This window comes from Theropithecus gelada, chromosome 13, assembly GCF_003255815.1.
Source record: "Theropithecus gelada isolate Dixy chromosome 13, Tgel_1.0, whole genome shotgun sequence".
NCBI lineage: Eukaryota > Metazoa > Chordata > Mammalia > Primates > Cercopithecidae > Theropithecus > Theropithecus gelada.
The window spans coordinates 101,497,110-101,513,735 of NC_037681.1; the positions used below are offsets into that span (position 1 = coordinate 101,497,110).

Sequence of the window (16,626 nt, forward strand, 5' to 3'; positions counted from 1 at the left end):
AGACTTAAATGTAAAACCCAAAACCAAAAACAAACAAACAAAAACCCTAGAAGAAAACGTGGGTATAACCATTCAGGACAATAGGTGTGGGCAAAGACTTCATGACTGAAACACCAAAACCAATTGTAACAAAAACCACAGTTGAAAAATGGGATCTAATTAATCTAAAGAGCTTCTGCACAGCAAAAGAAACTAGCATCAGAGTGAACAGGCCACCTACAGAATGGGAGAAATTTTTTGTAAACTACCCATCTGACAAGGTTCTAATATCCAGAATCTACAAGAAACTTAAACACAGTTACAAGAAGAAAAGCACTATCAAAAAGTGGGCAAAGGATATGAACAGACACTTGGCAAAATAAGACATTTATGTGGCCAACAAACATATAAAAAAAGCTCATCATCACTGATCATTAGAGAAATGCAGTTCAAAACCACAATGAGATACCATCTCATGTCAGTCAGAATAGAGATCATTAAAAAGTCAGGAAACAATAGATGCTGGCAAGGCTGTGGTGAAATAGGAATGTTTTTACACTGTTAGTGGGAGTGTAAATTAGTTGAACCATTGTGGAAGACAGTGTGGCGATTACTCAAGGCTCTAGAACCAGAAATAATACCATTACTGGACATATACCCAAAGGATTATAAATCATTCTACTACAAAGACACATGCATATGTATGTTTATTGCAGCACTATTTACAATAGCATAGACTTGGAACCATCTCAAATGCCCATCAGTGATAGACTGGCTAAAGAAAATCTGACACATAAACACAATGGAATACTATCCAGCCATAAAGAAGAATGAGATCATGTTAATTGCAGGGACATGGATAAAGCTGGAAGCCATCATTCTCAGCAAACTAACACAGGAACAAGAAAACACTCCATGTTCTCACTCATAGTTAGGAGTCGAACAATGAAAACACATGGACACAGGGAGGGGAACAACACACACTGGGGCCTGTCAGGGGTTGGGGAGCAAGGGAAGGAAGAGCATTAGGACAAATACCTAACACATGCAGGGTTTAAAACCTAGATGACAGGTTGATAGGTGCTGCAAACTACCATGCCACATGTAAACCTATGTAACCTGTACATTCGGCAGACATATCCTGAACTTAAAGTAAAAAAAAAAAAAAAAACTCAAAAAACTAAAAAGGGATTTATATAGGACCCAGATATTTTGCTCTCAGACATTTATCCAGAGACATAAAAACTTGTATTTACCCCAAATCCTATACATAAACATTTACATCAGGTTTATTTGTAATAGTCCCAAACTGGAAACTACCCAAATGTCCTTCATTGGGCAAATGGTTAAGCAAACTGTGTTACATCTAAGCCATAGACTACTACTCAGCAATAAAAATGCATGCAATGATTTGGATAAACCTTAAGATAATTATGCTGAGTGAAAAACAGTTATCTCAAATATTGCATACAGTATGATTCCATTTAGATGGCATTCCTGACATAAAATTTTAAAGGTGGAGAAGAGATTCATGATTAAGGAATGTGTTAGGGATGGGTTAAATGGTATAAAGAGTATGAAAGAAACTTGTGGTAATAGTACAGTTTTGTGTCTCAATTGTAGTAGTCACTTGAAGCTATACTTACACAAGTGCATAAAAAATAGTGAAAGATGAATATTCCCTATGAATTTTACCAGTATCAGTTTCCTGGTTTTGCTATTGTACTGTAGTTATACAAGATATTAACATTGAGAAAGGCTGGGAGAAGAATGAATAGGACATTTCTATACATATCTTTGAATTTCCTCAATATCTATAATATTTCAAAATAAAAAGTTAAAAATAGAAGACAGAATTAAATAAATCTAGTTCCTCAGTCACACTAGCCATCTTTTAAGTGTCCTGTAATTACATGTGGCTAACGACTCCATATTGGATAGTGCAGAGTTATAGAATGCCCATCATTACAGAAATTCTGTTAACATTGCTATAGACACTCGAATGTCTGAAGGAGCTTTAGAATTCACTTGAAACCTATTCAATGATAGCATTAAAAGAAAATGCTACCCTTGCTACATAAGCCAAATTCAAGGTCTTCTCTTTTAAAGATACTAGTTATTATTCCACAGTTATTCCTCAACTACCAGTAAGGGCAACCACACCACACCATCTGTTATGTAAGCAAAAGGAAATGAGTAACTTTGGTCCCCCGCCCCCAGAAATGGCCCGAATATTTTTTTTCTGTTTCCCTTCTCTTCTGTTCACGATGTGGGAAAAGTGGGTCATGTCACTAATTTTGTGCTCATTTAAAGAAACCTGGGCCTTGAAACTTTCTTAGAAGGTGTTACATCATACTCAGAACCACATATGAGATATTCAGGATTTCCCAGATGATTCAAATAATTTTCTTCATTTTACACATGACTTTAACTGCATTTTAGTAGTTCAAATTTTTATGAATATTTAGACAATTGAATTTGGCAGTTGGCAATTTTTCTCATGTTCTTTTTCTGGGTATTTTTGCATTCTGTGTTTATATTTTATAGTAATACATTTACTTATACAGAATTTAAAGATAAAAGGTAATAAAATTTAAAAATAAAATTGTTTGGGAAAGGATTAACTTTTCAATGTATTGTCAAGGGACAATTGGTTACTGGTTAGAAAAATAGAGTGTGATTCCTATCTTACCCTATACAAAAGGCATAAACTATAGGTGGATTTAATATCTAAATATAAAAAGGAAACTTTAAAATTTTACAATAAAATGGAAAGATATTTTTAATTACCTTGGGATAAGAGCGAGCTTCTTAAACAATATATGAAAAGCACAAACTATAGTATGAATGATTAATACATTTGACTACAATAAAATTAAAATTTGTTTTTAAAAATTGTAAAAAAAGAAACCTAACATACAGCCAAGACTAGAAGTAATTTGCAATATAACAAAAGATCAGAATCCAAAATACCTGAAGAGCTTAGATAAGCAATTTAGAAAAAGAGTCAATAGAAAAATATGTGAAAGATTTGAAGACAACTCAGAGAAAATATATAAATCATTAATAATGATCAATAAATGATTGAGACTCTGTTCTGTCATAACAGAAATGAAAATTAATTTTTTTATAACCATGAACTTGACAAGTGAATACATTTTAACATTGAAATGACTGAACATATCTACAGAAAAATAAATATGCCACTGTCCTCCTCCTCCTGGGTTCAAGCGAACCTCTCATATCAGCCTCCAAGTAGCTGGGACTACAGGATAGTCTTGAGCCTCTGAGCTCAAGCAATCTATCAGCCTCAGCCTCCCAAAGTGCTGGGATTACAGGTGTGAGGCACCATGCCCAGCCAATATATGACTTTAATTAAAATAACTTGTACAACTATCACCTAGCTCAAGAAACCTTCATATACCTTTTCTAGGTCACAATACCTTTATTCTCGACTAGTTATAACTATTACTTTGAGCTTTTTCAAGATCTGATGATGGTCTATGGAGGGAAAAAGCCCTGAACTTTGTAGCATTTGCTTATGTCCATGAAGTAAATATTCCCATCATGGCAGATTTTAAGCTCCCAACATTTCAACTGGCTTGCCCAGTTCCTAAAAACCTAACAAATAATTCTCGTATGTATGAGCCTATTCAGCACTCATGTCAATTCTGTCATTTCTTTCTTTGGGTTTCCTTCTGTTTTTTTGTTTTGTTTTGTTTTTTTACTACCTAAGTGAGCATCTTTAGTTTTTAGTTGCTTCTGATAATATCAGTATTATATAACTTAATGAAATTATTTTCCTTCTGATATTCTGGAAGAGTTTAAATAGCATTGAGATTATCTTCTCTTTAAAGGTTTAGTTAACTCCTACAAGAAACTACCTGGATTTACTGATATTTTTCTTTTTTTTTTTTTTTTTTTTTTTTAGTGAGTTCTATCTGACAACTTTCTTTCTTCCATGGAAATCAGACTGTTTCAATTTTTCAAAATCTCCTTTCTGGTCCATTTTGATAAATTATATTCTCCTAGAAACTTATTTCATCTGTTTTCACATTTATTTACATATATTTGAGAAAGCAGCTTTATGACACCTTTTTTTTTTTTTTTTGCTTTTCTAAGATTATTGCTCTTTTCTAAGGTTATTGCTCTCTTATCTTTTTTATGTTTGGATATTTTTCTCCTATTTTTTCTTGATAGCATTCTAAATGTATTTTCTATATCTTTTTGGTTTAGAGCTAGTTTTAGGATTTATTCATAACTTCTATTGTTTTGTTTTCTGACTCATTAATCTGTTTGTAATTTTATTAGTTTTTCCCAACCTCTTCTTTCTGAATTCTTGAGCCATCTATTTAATCAGTGTTTTTTGTAACTTGTGTATTAATGTATATAGTTAAGGCTACTTGTTTTTCTCTGAGCACGTTACTTTACATTCTTAAGAATGAATCATATTTAGTAAAAAGTGTACTAAATTATGATATAGGACACATAGACTTCGATTCTGTTTCTCTCTGTGCATAGCAGTGTCATTTGGGCATGTTATTTTGTCTTTCTCCCTTGGTTTCAGCTTCCCCAACTAGAAAATGAGAACATATTTGATCTCATAACTTCTATTTTGCTTTCTAATTTTATGAAATATACCCTCATACCCAGGTTGCGACTCCAATAATTTGAATTGAGTCTACAATGTGAATTCTAAAGTCTCAAACTTTTTTTTCCTAACATACTAGTAAGTCTATGAACTGTAGTCTCTGGTATAATCAAAACGACATGCTTCTTTTCATTCGTTGTCTACAAAATGGGGTCCTGAGCATCAAGCAGATTCAGAGTCTACATAGACATTCTTCACTAACTTGGAGCATTTTGTCAGAATCAATCAGCTGTTGGAAGTTACTATGGAAGGTTCATGAGGAAGCATTTTCCAAGATCCTTTGAAATTCTTGAAATACACAATTGTTAGCAATGAAAGATCAAACAGAATGCAGTCTTATTGAATGGGTTAAGATGAAGTTACAACAAATATTGTGTCAGAGTAAACATCAGAAAATAGATTTTCTGGCCGGGCGCGGTGGCTCAAGCCTGTAATCCCAGCACTTTGGGAGGCCGAGACGGGCGGATCACGAGGTCAGGAGATCGAGACCAGCCTGGCTAACACGGTGAAACCCCGTCTCTACTAAAAAAATACAAAAAACTAGCCGGGCGAGGTGGCGGGCGCCTGTAGTCCCAGCTACTCGGGAGGCTGAGGCAGGAGAATGGCGTAGACCTGGGAGGCGGAGCTTGCAGTGAGCTGAGATCCGGCCACTGCACTCCAGCCTGGGCGACAGAGCGAGACTCCGTCTCAAAAAAAAAAAAAAGAAAATAGATTTTCTAAGGTCTAGAAGTTAGAAATATGAATAACGAGGATATTATTAAACATGGACAGATTCTGTATCCAAGCGTTCCTTAAAAAATAAAAACAATTTATTTTGTGCTAATAAAAATATGTTAGGGAATAGCAAACAGATTGTCATAGAATCTTTAACTCATCTGTATTACATAAAATTCACACGTGAAATTACTGTCTGTGTTTTAAAATCTAAATAGCAACTGCAAAATCAAAGTACTTTGTGGAAGAGTTAACGTCACTACAACAAAATGAAATACCTTGTGTGTCTGTCTCTGTCTTTAAATATTAATACAAACCCAGTATATTTTACTTACTAATGTAGAAAAATCCAAGAAGGGGAATTAGTAGAGAAACTGAACAAAATATCATTCATTTACGTTAGTTTACTGAGAGACATTTTGTCTTCTGTTTTATAAAATGTTATTATGTAACAATAGCAATCATTGCCCTCTCTATATAACTACACGGGCTAAATAAAGGTCTAAATAAATCGCTTCTGAATAGTTTTTCTGTACAGTTCACCACATTTCTAACTATAGGAATGTAATCTTGCAGCCTTAAAAAACACATTGATTTTTATGCACATAAAGAGACTAGTTTAATTAATGATGCTAAAAAATGATAAACATAATTTATGCTTTACCTCTCACAAAAAGGGAAAGAAAAGTTGTGTTACATGCCACATTTTGTTTAAAGATTTATGATGCAGTGTAATTTCCATTTCCCTTATAATAAATATTTAAAAGACATATTAAACACTTCACCTAATTGCAAACCTTATATGAAAATATTAGGGTGATGGTTTGGAAGCACAAAAACATTTACTGTCACTCTGTGCTTTGTACATTCTTTCATAAATCAGTACCGGAAGCACACAAGCCAACAAAACTCTGAAATTCTGGCCAAACAGTTCCCAGTTATGTGTAAGAGATCATTGCTTCTCAAAATGCCAAACTGGACTTTAAATAACAGAATGTAAATATGCTGGACATGATTAGGAAGATAATGCATGTGCATGTAGTTTGGCTAGACTCTGCTTAAAATTTTGAATTTTTTCCTTATGACCTGTATAAGCTTGGATAAGTTACCTAGATCATTTTGGGCTCACTTTATTTTCTAAATGGGAGTGATGATACCTACTTTGTAGAGTTGTTATAAAGTCAAAATGAGGTAGTCTGTACAACAGCTTTTGGTACATGGTAAGCAACTATAAAATTTTCATTTCTCTTGTGATGATCATCTTTTATAATCAGCCATTGTTTATAAATATAGAACTTAATGTAAAAGATAAAATGTGGACATGCACATAAAAATATGGGAAAATATTTCCAAAAAATGACTTAACATAGAAACTGGAGTTAAGCAAGAAAATATTCAAAATTTGACTAATGTGGCCAGTGCCAAATAAAACACAACGCTAGACTCCTGGACAAAGGATACGGTCGGTTGGTCTCTTTCCCGTCATTAAGTGGATTTCTAATTATGTTGTATATGTTGTTTCAGAGGCAAAGGCCCATTGAAAAATACATCTGACGTCATTAATGCTGCCAAGAAAATTGCTGAAGCAGGTTCTCGAATGGACAAATTAGCCCGCGCTGTGGCTGATCAGGTAATAGAAAAGGGAAGAGTGGGCACATGCTGAGTGGAATCACAAATTAGTGCTTGGGTTTTGTAATTAGTTTTATGCACCCTATGAAATGCTTCTGAAGAATGAATCAGAGGGGAGAATCACTGATGTTTTACACACTGGTATCTGACTCTCCTGACACTGTGCTGGTGGCAAAGGTAGGTTTAGCTCTGGAGAGAATGCTAAGGCTTCTGACCAAAATTCCTTGAGAAAGAAGAACACATTACTTAGGAGACATCAGCCCCTGAAGAGTCATGGATTGTCCCAGCCTTCCCCATTCAGAAAGGCAACTGTACTACATAATGAAGGGGGGAAAAGCAGATTTTTAAATTTTCATTGTTGGGCTCTTGGTTTAAATATATTTTTAGAGATTCCTACATAATGCCCTCTTTTGTTTACTTCATGGTGCTTATCACATTTAAAAATATATATATTTAATTCATTGCTTTACTTTATTTTTCTGTTGTCCCCAGGAAATTTAGATTGCACATTTTAACTGACAGAATGAATAAAGGAGAGAGAAGAGCAACCTGTCTTGTGGTCAGGGAACTGAATTAGCAGAGCTTAAGGGATGTGATGGGTCATGATTTGATGGTTTAAGCAAGGACTCTTCCAGGACTAGAATGGAAACTGGGGGTAGCACAGTCAGGGGCATTTGGAGATCAAAGGGCAGAAGCAAGTTGTGGAATTCGGGAGAACATCATGTTTTTAAATATAGAAAGAAGAAAGTAGAACTTCACCTTTTGTTATTTAATATGGATCTCACTCTAATGATCCTCTTCATAATTCATAATAACTTATGCTCCACCATAAATGGGATTATTCCATATGATCAAGAACCTTCAGATTTCAGCTTTATTATAACCCAGACTCAGAGGCATCAGAGATAAATGAAATTCTCAAGAATATCTCTTAATGCTTTCAAACCAAACTAGGATATACATTAAAAGAGTCCTCACCTTGAATGTTTATTTCCATACTTTTCTTTTTATTTGGCTTGAATGGGAACTTTAAAATTCTATTCTAAATGTCTTGTTGCAATTATAGTCCATTTCCTATAAGAGTGTGTTAGGTAGTAGACTTTTCCAGGTAACTAACTGTTGGTTATCCCTATAAGCAACAGTGGTTTACAGTTGGAACCACTTCAGATGGATTGTATCATAAAATATAAGTTTTGGAAATAAAATATTATATATACTATTATCTACATGGAAATATTAACATGAATTTGCTTAGTATACTGCAGTACATTGATGCAAGCTGGAGATAGTGAAAGAGAATTGCATCCTTCTCCATATATGGCTCTAGTCTCTGATGATCTGATGATTTCTGAGTCTTTGTGTTGCTTATTATAGTTTTCCTCCCTCATTCCTACATATAAGGGTTGCTCCTCTAAATACTTACTGCCTCAGCATCCCAGGCTCTAACTTCCTTCATTCAAGTCAATACCAAATTCACACATCTTGTAAACGCTGAGAAAACAAAACAAACAAAACCCCAGATGATTTTACTATCAGGATTGCACCTAAGAGTCAATGAATTCTCATTTTAATTTTATTTTACATATAAGATGGCTACTCCAAGAAATTTTTTTGACTTTTGACTTTTGGAGAAACACTTATTGGTTGACATAACTCAAGTACTATGATAATTTGAGAACTTCTCACAGTTTGTAGGAGTCGAGTGTTAACCCATTGCTATTGCCTAATTTCAGGGCAATATCAACCATGAGGCTTCACAGCATAAACTGAGTTTATTTATTTTTTGACCGACTTACATAAGTATTCCAGAAAGTTCATGTAAAGAAAGAAAGAGACAATGAATTTACTTGAAAATATGCATACAAAAAAATTACCAACTAGAAAAGGCCACATTCTTTTTCTGCAAATGTTGAGAAGAGTTCCGATGTGTAGAGTGACCAGAAATTGACCACCCACCAATTTGCTAGGAAGGACTTCTTGGGAGTGAAAATGAATGGAGTTTGAGTGACTGTTTTATTATACTTTAAATCTCAATGGCGAAAAGTATTTCTCGGCATCTTCAGGCCCCTCAAGTTCAATAGTTTTGGTTGTGACTTTTGTTTCTGATTTTACCTTTTTGAGCTTTCATTTTCAACTAACTGTGCAACCTGAAGCATAACTAAAAACAGTTGATATGTGAAAAACACATCAAACACTCACACACACACACACACACACACACACACCCACACACACCCACACACCCACACACACCCCAGGATACTAAATTTATTTTGAGATTAAGTGACAGAGTATTTAAATGCTATTTCACAGTGACTCAAACAGATGAAGTTTAAACCTAACCCTCTTTGTGGCATTATTATTGTCATTAGCTGTGAAATAACTTGCAATTTTTGATAAAGAAATCTTTTATTCAGAGAAATGTTATCAAATGCTGCACCTATTTCCATGATTTAGGAGTTACTTTTCTTGATTCATCATGCCTTTTTAAATGTGTATTTTAACTACTTTGGTTTAAATAATAGAATAGAATGAGTATTACCAAGGACTGGATTAATTACATTTATTTTGCCAGAAAATATTTTATAAAGATTGGAGATATACGTGCCATATAAACTTTTTATGGACTGTTGCATTTCTAATTACTGTTCCATTGAGATAGAACTCTGTTTAATTTGCTGCAAGGTATTTGTATCAAAAGCCTTGTCAGCCCTCTGGGGAGATATCATTTTAAAGTTAATTCCTTTCTGTGTATGGGTCCCTGGAGTAGGATAAATATTACAGTATGAAGTACTTGTAAGAAGCTAAAAGCAGTCTCTGTGGAATTCTTTCTTGATAAATGCAGTTAGTGAAAAAATACCACAATGGTAAGTGTTAAATATAAAAAATATCCCTTTATCATTTATTCAATAGATGGTTATATGTAATCACTGGCTTTACAGTATTGATAAGAGAATTTCCTTTCTTGAGCTTGAGGGAAACTTAGCTCAGAGTCTTTCTCCCATCCTCTTATTCTAAATAAGATACTTTAGTTGTGGCTGTAGGTACTTATTTCTTACAGTATCAAGGATTGGGTGATTTTATGTCCTTTACAAGTGTCAAATTGATACAGAACAATTAAATGACCTGGAAGTAGCTCAGGCTGAACCTTTGATAGCAAAAGAAATATACAGGTATCTCAATTCCTCAGTAGCCATTGGCATTGGAGCCTCAGAAATGTTTTCAGGAGTCATGTAAACGTCTCTAGAAGCGTTCAGCCAAGCCTTGTGTGTGCTTGATGGACACCCGCCTACTTTGGTCATAATGAAAATTCAGACTCCTTAGCCAGAGTTAACTCTGGTGCATCCATTAAAGGACTCTGTTGCTACTCTTACCAACTTCTTTCAGCTGGCTTCAAATAATTCTATCAAATCTGTTTTTCTTACAGTGGTCATGAACCATTTCAGTCTCTCACTTAAAGGCAGGTTATTTTGTTGCTTAAAGTTTGATAAATATTAAATTCCAAAAAGTGTAATAAACTTTTTCATAAATGAATGATACATTTATTAAAGAATCAAAGGAAACGAATTGATTTTCTTCCGCCGATGGACTGGATTGAAACTGTCCCCTATGCTTGGCAGAGAGTGCCACACAAAGTGATTTACTTCTAGCATCCTTTGGTCCTCTGCATTAAAATAACATTTCACATAATGAAAGTTGAAGAAAAATGTAAAATATTTAGGTTTCTTTAGAGTTCAGAAGACAGCAGGTAAAAATACTCATAAACATGTATAGAAGTCCCAATAAGACTTTCTGGAATATCTTCGATATTCTTCTGATACAATTTTATTAAAGTAGAGCCAACCATTCTAAACTACAGTCTGTGGCCTTTCTAAAATGCACTGTGAAGTTAAATGAATGTAATTAAGGTATATGACACTGAAACCTTTTCTTCCTGCAGCTTTTCTATAACAAATGTTAGAAACTGAAGAATACTTACTAATCAAGATCACTCTTTTAATGTTTTATAGTGTCCTGATTCAGCATGTAAGCAGGATTTATTAGCCTACCTTCAACGAATTGCCTTGTATTGTCATCAGCTTAATATCTGCAGCAAGGTGAAGGCAGAAGTGCAGAATCTGGGAGGAGAGCTCATTGTGTCAGGGGTAAGCTGGACTTGGGCTTCACAATGTAAAGTTCCCACCGTTGTACTTCCAAGGCAAACATTCTTGGCAACAGTACTGCTAAAAACACCAAACTACAGTGATTTATAGGGAGGGTTTTTTTTTTTTAATATTATCACCATTATTCCAGACCTTACAATAACTCACAAAGAGCAATTTGATTTTCCAATTACCCTGTGTTTATTCTAGCCTTGTAAAATCTCCTTTCTTCACAAGAAAACTAATTTTGTAGTCTGGAAACTCATTGCCAAGCTGTGACTATTAAAATTATTTGGGGCTTTTGTATATTTACTCATTGTGAGTCTACTTCTTTTTGTTAGTGCTAGTAATTTTCATTCTCTGTTCGGGAGCCAGCCTCTCTATGTGTGGATTGTGTTCACATGTTAGAGACGATGAAAACAATAGGAATTCATTCATCAGGTTCCAATGCATACTAGGTTATCAGTAACCCTTGAAAGCCAGAAGATATTTGAGTTTAATACAGGTTGATGTGCTGTTGCCAAAAACTAACATAATTGTCAAACACTAACAATTATATATTCTTTGCTCAATCACTCCAGTGTTTCGTTTCTCATGAAAATATAATTATCTAGTCCATTTTTGTCAAATTCCTAGAAATAAGTTCAATGAATATTTAGAAGAATCACAATTTCTTGGCAAGATTTCCAAATATGTGTTGAGGTTCTTCACCTTGGCTTCTTCTCCTCCCTCAACCCCTTTCTCTCAACACAGGGTGCCATTTGTTGCAAATTATTTGCAAGTCCAGAAATGTGGCTCTGACACCTTAGTTCTTTTCCCAGTCAGACATGATGCTACCATTTCAAGTGAGTAATTACAGGCACATAATATTATCGGCATGGTGAATACCTTATGAAAATCAGACTAATCACAAAGCTCAGTTCTTCCTGAAGCCATTTTTGGAAATTTAGAAGTTTGGCCATTTGGTAAAAATATGTGGACAAATCATTCTTGAACCCAAATATTTTTGTCCCCATATTGTTTGAGTTGCAGAAAACATAGCTGGGAAAAGAACTGATCTGGCTTGCATAGAGACACCATCTGGAAAGCCTGTTTCATGCAGTCCCACCTAGAGCCCAGTAAATTGGCTATTTTGTGCCTCTTCCCAAAGCACAGTCACCTCTTTGCATTTCCAACATGATCCTGCTTCAACATTCTTCAACAACCAAGAGCAATCTGTCTTGCAATGTGTCCTTTCTGCCAAGCTGGTAATTACCAAGATTCTCTCGCCAAGAAGTGATCAAATCATCGCATCTTCCTTGCTGCCTTTCTTATCTTCAGCCTTGATGGTATAGTTTCCCATACCACTCAGCTTTCATGTCCATCTGTATATAGCCCCTGTGGAACTGAGTGCTTTTTGTTCAGCTTGCCTCGTGTGCTTTTATTTGTTACTTTCTAATCTTATTATTTACGTGGATGCACAAAGCATCTTTGTGGATCTCAGACTCCACAACCTCATCTGGGCAATTTTTACTAGCAGAGCCGCTCTCCATCATCCTCTCAGTACCCATTGTTTGTCACTGCCTCCAAAGCTTCATTGCCATTGTATTTTCCTCATTTAGATGTAGTCCAAACCATCACTGGCTTTTATCACTTGCACTGTTGGCTTTTATAGAGGTGTTTGAGATTGGGAACACCATCAAGAAGCCTGTTTCCTTCTTTGAGTCTTGTTGGCACAGTTCATAAATCCTTGCATGGGAGAAGGCTTCTTTTAGAAGAATGTTGTACAACTTGATAATAATTCTAAGACAAATGCATTATAAAAAGTTTGCTATATATGCTCGGTCATGGGCCTGCTCTTGGCTTCCTAATGATTTATTCCAAGCTTGATTGCTGTTTGGTGCCACACCTACATCTGTAGTCTGCTGTCTTTGCCAATTCTGCCTCCATCTTATTCTTCATGCTCCTTCACTGACGGCCAATGGAGAAAAGAAAAAAAAAATGAATATGCTTACTGTGCAAAATAGCCACAAATGACTGCTTTCAAAGTTCTGAAAGAGTCAAGAATGGGAGACCCCATACACACTCATTTTCAATGATTTTGCCAAGAAAGTTACACCCTTTTATTTTGTCACATGGCATGACAAAGTTGCTGTTTTTTTCTTTTCCAGGAGAAGCCATCATAGTTTAATGTATAATCAAAAAAGAAATACTTAAATCTTCTTTCTTTTTTCCCTGTGTTTATACACATGAGATTCAAAGCCATGGCTTCTCTGAAATGTATGAATGTCCCCAGGAAAGTTACATTTGTTAGAAGTCAACCTCTCTACCAAAACAAAGAGATTCGGACATATTATTTCCATTTTGCCAAGAAAAGTGATTTTGATGTCAAAACAGTCACATTTTTAGTCTTATGCTGGCATGATGAACATATGTTAAGCAAAATGCACAATTATGTCTTATGTCAGCGTGTTTTTGTTTTATGTGATTCTATGTATACAAACTGAGAAAGGCCTCTTGTGTCTGCTTTTCGCTTGAGAGGTGGGGACAGATAATTCAACAGGTCTTGGAGGAGAATGGATACTAAAGCTCTCCAGGCATCATGATGGCGAACTACAGAAATAAAGCAGTGCAGGATGTGTGCCTATGTATGCTCATCCACTCAACTGCTATCTAAGAAATACCATTGGTTTTCTACCTGGCAATTAGGTTTTTTTTGTCATTGGCTTAAACCTGTCTCAGTAACCAAAAGGTGACATTCTTCTTAAAGTAGAAAATGCATGTGTGAGCCAATTCAGCTTAACCTGGTTACTAAGGGAGTAATGGAAAAGAAAAAATATGATAGAGTTGTTAAAGTGAAAGTAGAGGTATGTGAGCTCCAGAAGATTAAACAGTCTATAAACTGGCTTTATTTATTTGCTTAGTTTAATGTTTGCTTAAATTCTTAAGCCAGTTTACAGGCTTTTTGAAAAAAAGAATAGTGAAAGCAAAAGAAAGACAAAGAGGGGAGGAAAGAAGAGAAGAGGCATAAAGGAAGAAGGCTGAAGAAAAGAAAAAAGAGAAAGTTAAGGATAACATATCATAAATTAGTTTAGTGCAAATAATGTCCATTAAATGTGACAGCATTATCTTATGGAAGAAAAGTTAAGCTATGTATTTTTTAGTATTTAAATACTATTTTGAATTCAAATGTGTTCCAGTATCATAATATGGGTATTACCTGTATATTTAATTATCATGTTTTTGACTAATTTTTGTTTGCTAGGTTTCACAGGGTTTAATCAGCATCTTTAAAGTTAAAAATGGAGATGTATACATGGACCTGGAAAAATAAAAATCATTCTATGACCTTTAATATTTTGTAGCTACCAAAAGATTTATACATTGCATATGATGCTGAACAAAATTAGAATTAATAATGTAGGATTTTTAAATTATGTATACTGAATATCAAACATTCTAATAAACCTGATAAAGCCTACCTAAACTGTTTTTTAAAGTTAAAGGTTAACAGGAGCCTCATTAAAACAATGAAGTCAGAACATAACAGCAATAACCCTACTTTGATCAGGAATTTGATGTTCAGGAGAGACGAGGATGTAATTTATGGCCAAATGTACACAAAAATGGTACAAATTTTAATAGATTTTATTACATATAAATGTCTTTATATTAACAAAATATTTGAATCAAGTTTGGAGGTGAGGAATGCTAGTTGCTTAAGTCCTTGGGCTGAATGAATGAATTACTGACCTATTCCTGAGAGACTGAGAAGCTTGCCCTAATACATACTTTTGTTCTTTGCCATTTAAATATCTCTTTTCCAATTCTGAATGCCTCTCAATTGGGTTTAGGGGAGAGGTTTGGCAAGGTGAACAAGTTATTCTTGTGACACTGGTAGGATTTGAATTGGTAGAGAACATTGGAGACTGAGGGGTCAATTACAGTAATTCTTGTTGCTCATGTTTCACATTATTTTAAAAAATTGGACTCTAATTATAATCAACATTAATATTCATGGTATAGATAATACATTCCTAAAAATGTTGGAAACTGATAATATTAAAATCAATTCTACCTGACACTGGCATATCTTCAAAGATGCATATGTGCATACAAACACGGAACACAACTGATTTGACATTTACTCTTACACTCTCAACACACCTCGTGAAGTAGTCAGGAAGTGAACAAGATTGGTAACTATACACTATCTGATCCAATACAAATTAGGGAAAAGAAAATGTGGGATATATTTTGTACAATATATATATGGTTTGTTGAGATGATAATTACATTTTATTTGAAGAGCTGTATATTCCTTTTTATTTTTAAAAAGTGCCAGTATTTTGTAATGAGCTAAAACAGCCATTGAAACAAGAATTGCATCTAATTGTGTAGACCTGTACATTAAGCAACCTTTTTCCTTGATTTTTATATCTTCTATTTTGTCTATAGTCAATTCTTCATGATCTCCATGGATCAAAGTGTAACAGTAATGGAAAAAATCTAAAGCGCTAGCTATTTCAATTTGGGTTTGGAATGCATGTTAGTATTTTTGAACAAAAGGGTATGTGTTCTAGGAATTCATAGCAGTTCAAAATAATTTTATCCAGACCTTCCATGCTTCAAGGACCTTCCCTTACATAGGAAAAGTTGCAGTGTCCAAAGCTAGAGAGAGTAAGATAAAAACAAACCTCAGATTGTAAATCTGGATGTTAGGCATAGTAGAGAAATTGTGACTAAGAGAATGAAATGAGTAGTTACCATTTACAGAATGGCAGTAGTTATTTGAATACACTTTGCTAGTAAAATGAGTTGTTGCATAATTCCATATTTTCCCCAAAACCCGTTCCCCAATATGTTGATAGTGAAACTAGTACCATTTAAATTCTGATTCCTGCATTATGCCTTCCTTAGTTACATTCATACCATTATGAATGGTCATTGATTTCTGCACAACCCAAATTATAGACATCCTCAGAGGGAAGTAACTTGTATATGGTTTTTCACTGAACATTCATTTCCCCAGAGTTTTAAAAGTGACAGTTTACCAATTCAAGACTGTTATTTTTGGAAAAAAATGGGAAATTAATAGGAATTTTAATAAGAAAAGTAAAAATTTCTTTGGGTGCTGGGCATCATGGAAAGCTTTATGTCTTTTGCACTGCACCTGTATATGTTCTCTGAATTCAAACAGTCCTGTACAAAGGAGTCTGGTATACTGCTCCAGTCTAGGAAGTGGCTCTTCAGTTACATTTTCTGTGATGGTCACCCTAAACTTACCAATATTATCACTTATGGCCATTTAAAAAAATCAGTTATTCATTGATGTAATTAAAGCAGTTGGTTATCTAATGGAATTGTTTAATGCATAGAGAAATATTATGTTCCAATGTTCACATTTTAAAATAAGAAAACGTACCGTGTTGTGGCAAAGCTAGGATGCAAATCAAGCAAATAACTCTTTGTACCTTAACTGGAGATGTGGACTGAACTTACTTCGATCTACTCTATGGATTGATTTGATTG

At 34.6% G+C, this 16,626-nt stretch overlaps 1 protein-coding gene across 8 annotated transcripts in view; it reads left to right on the plus strand.

Moving 5' to 3' along the window:
* The window catches only part of CTNNA2 (catenin alpha 2), a 1,475,417-nt gene that overhangs the window by 1,424,109 nt on the left and 34,682 nt on the right, over nt 1–16,626 (plus strand). For 7 of the 8 annotated variants that reach the window (XM_025354028.1, XM_025354027.1, XM_025354025.1 and 4 more), the window contains 2 exons: nt 6,869–6,974; nt 10,984–11,118. In XM_025354028.1, coding sequence (XP_025209813.1) covers nt 6,869–6,974; nt 10,984–11,118 — 241 coding nt within the window. The remainder of the gene's footprint in view (nt 1–6,868; nt 6,975–10,983; nt 11,119–16,626) is intronic. The other variant, XM_025354029.1, reaches the window with a different exon arrangement.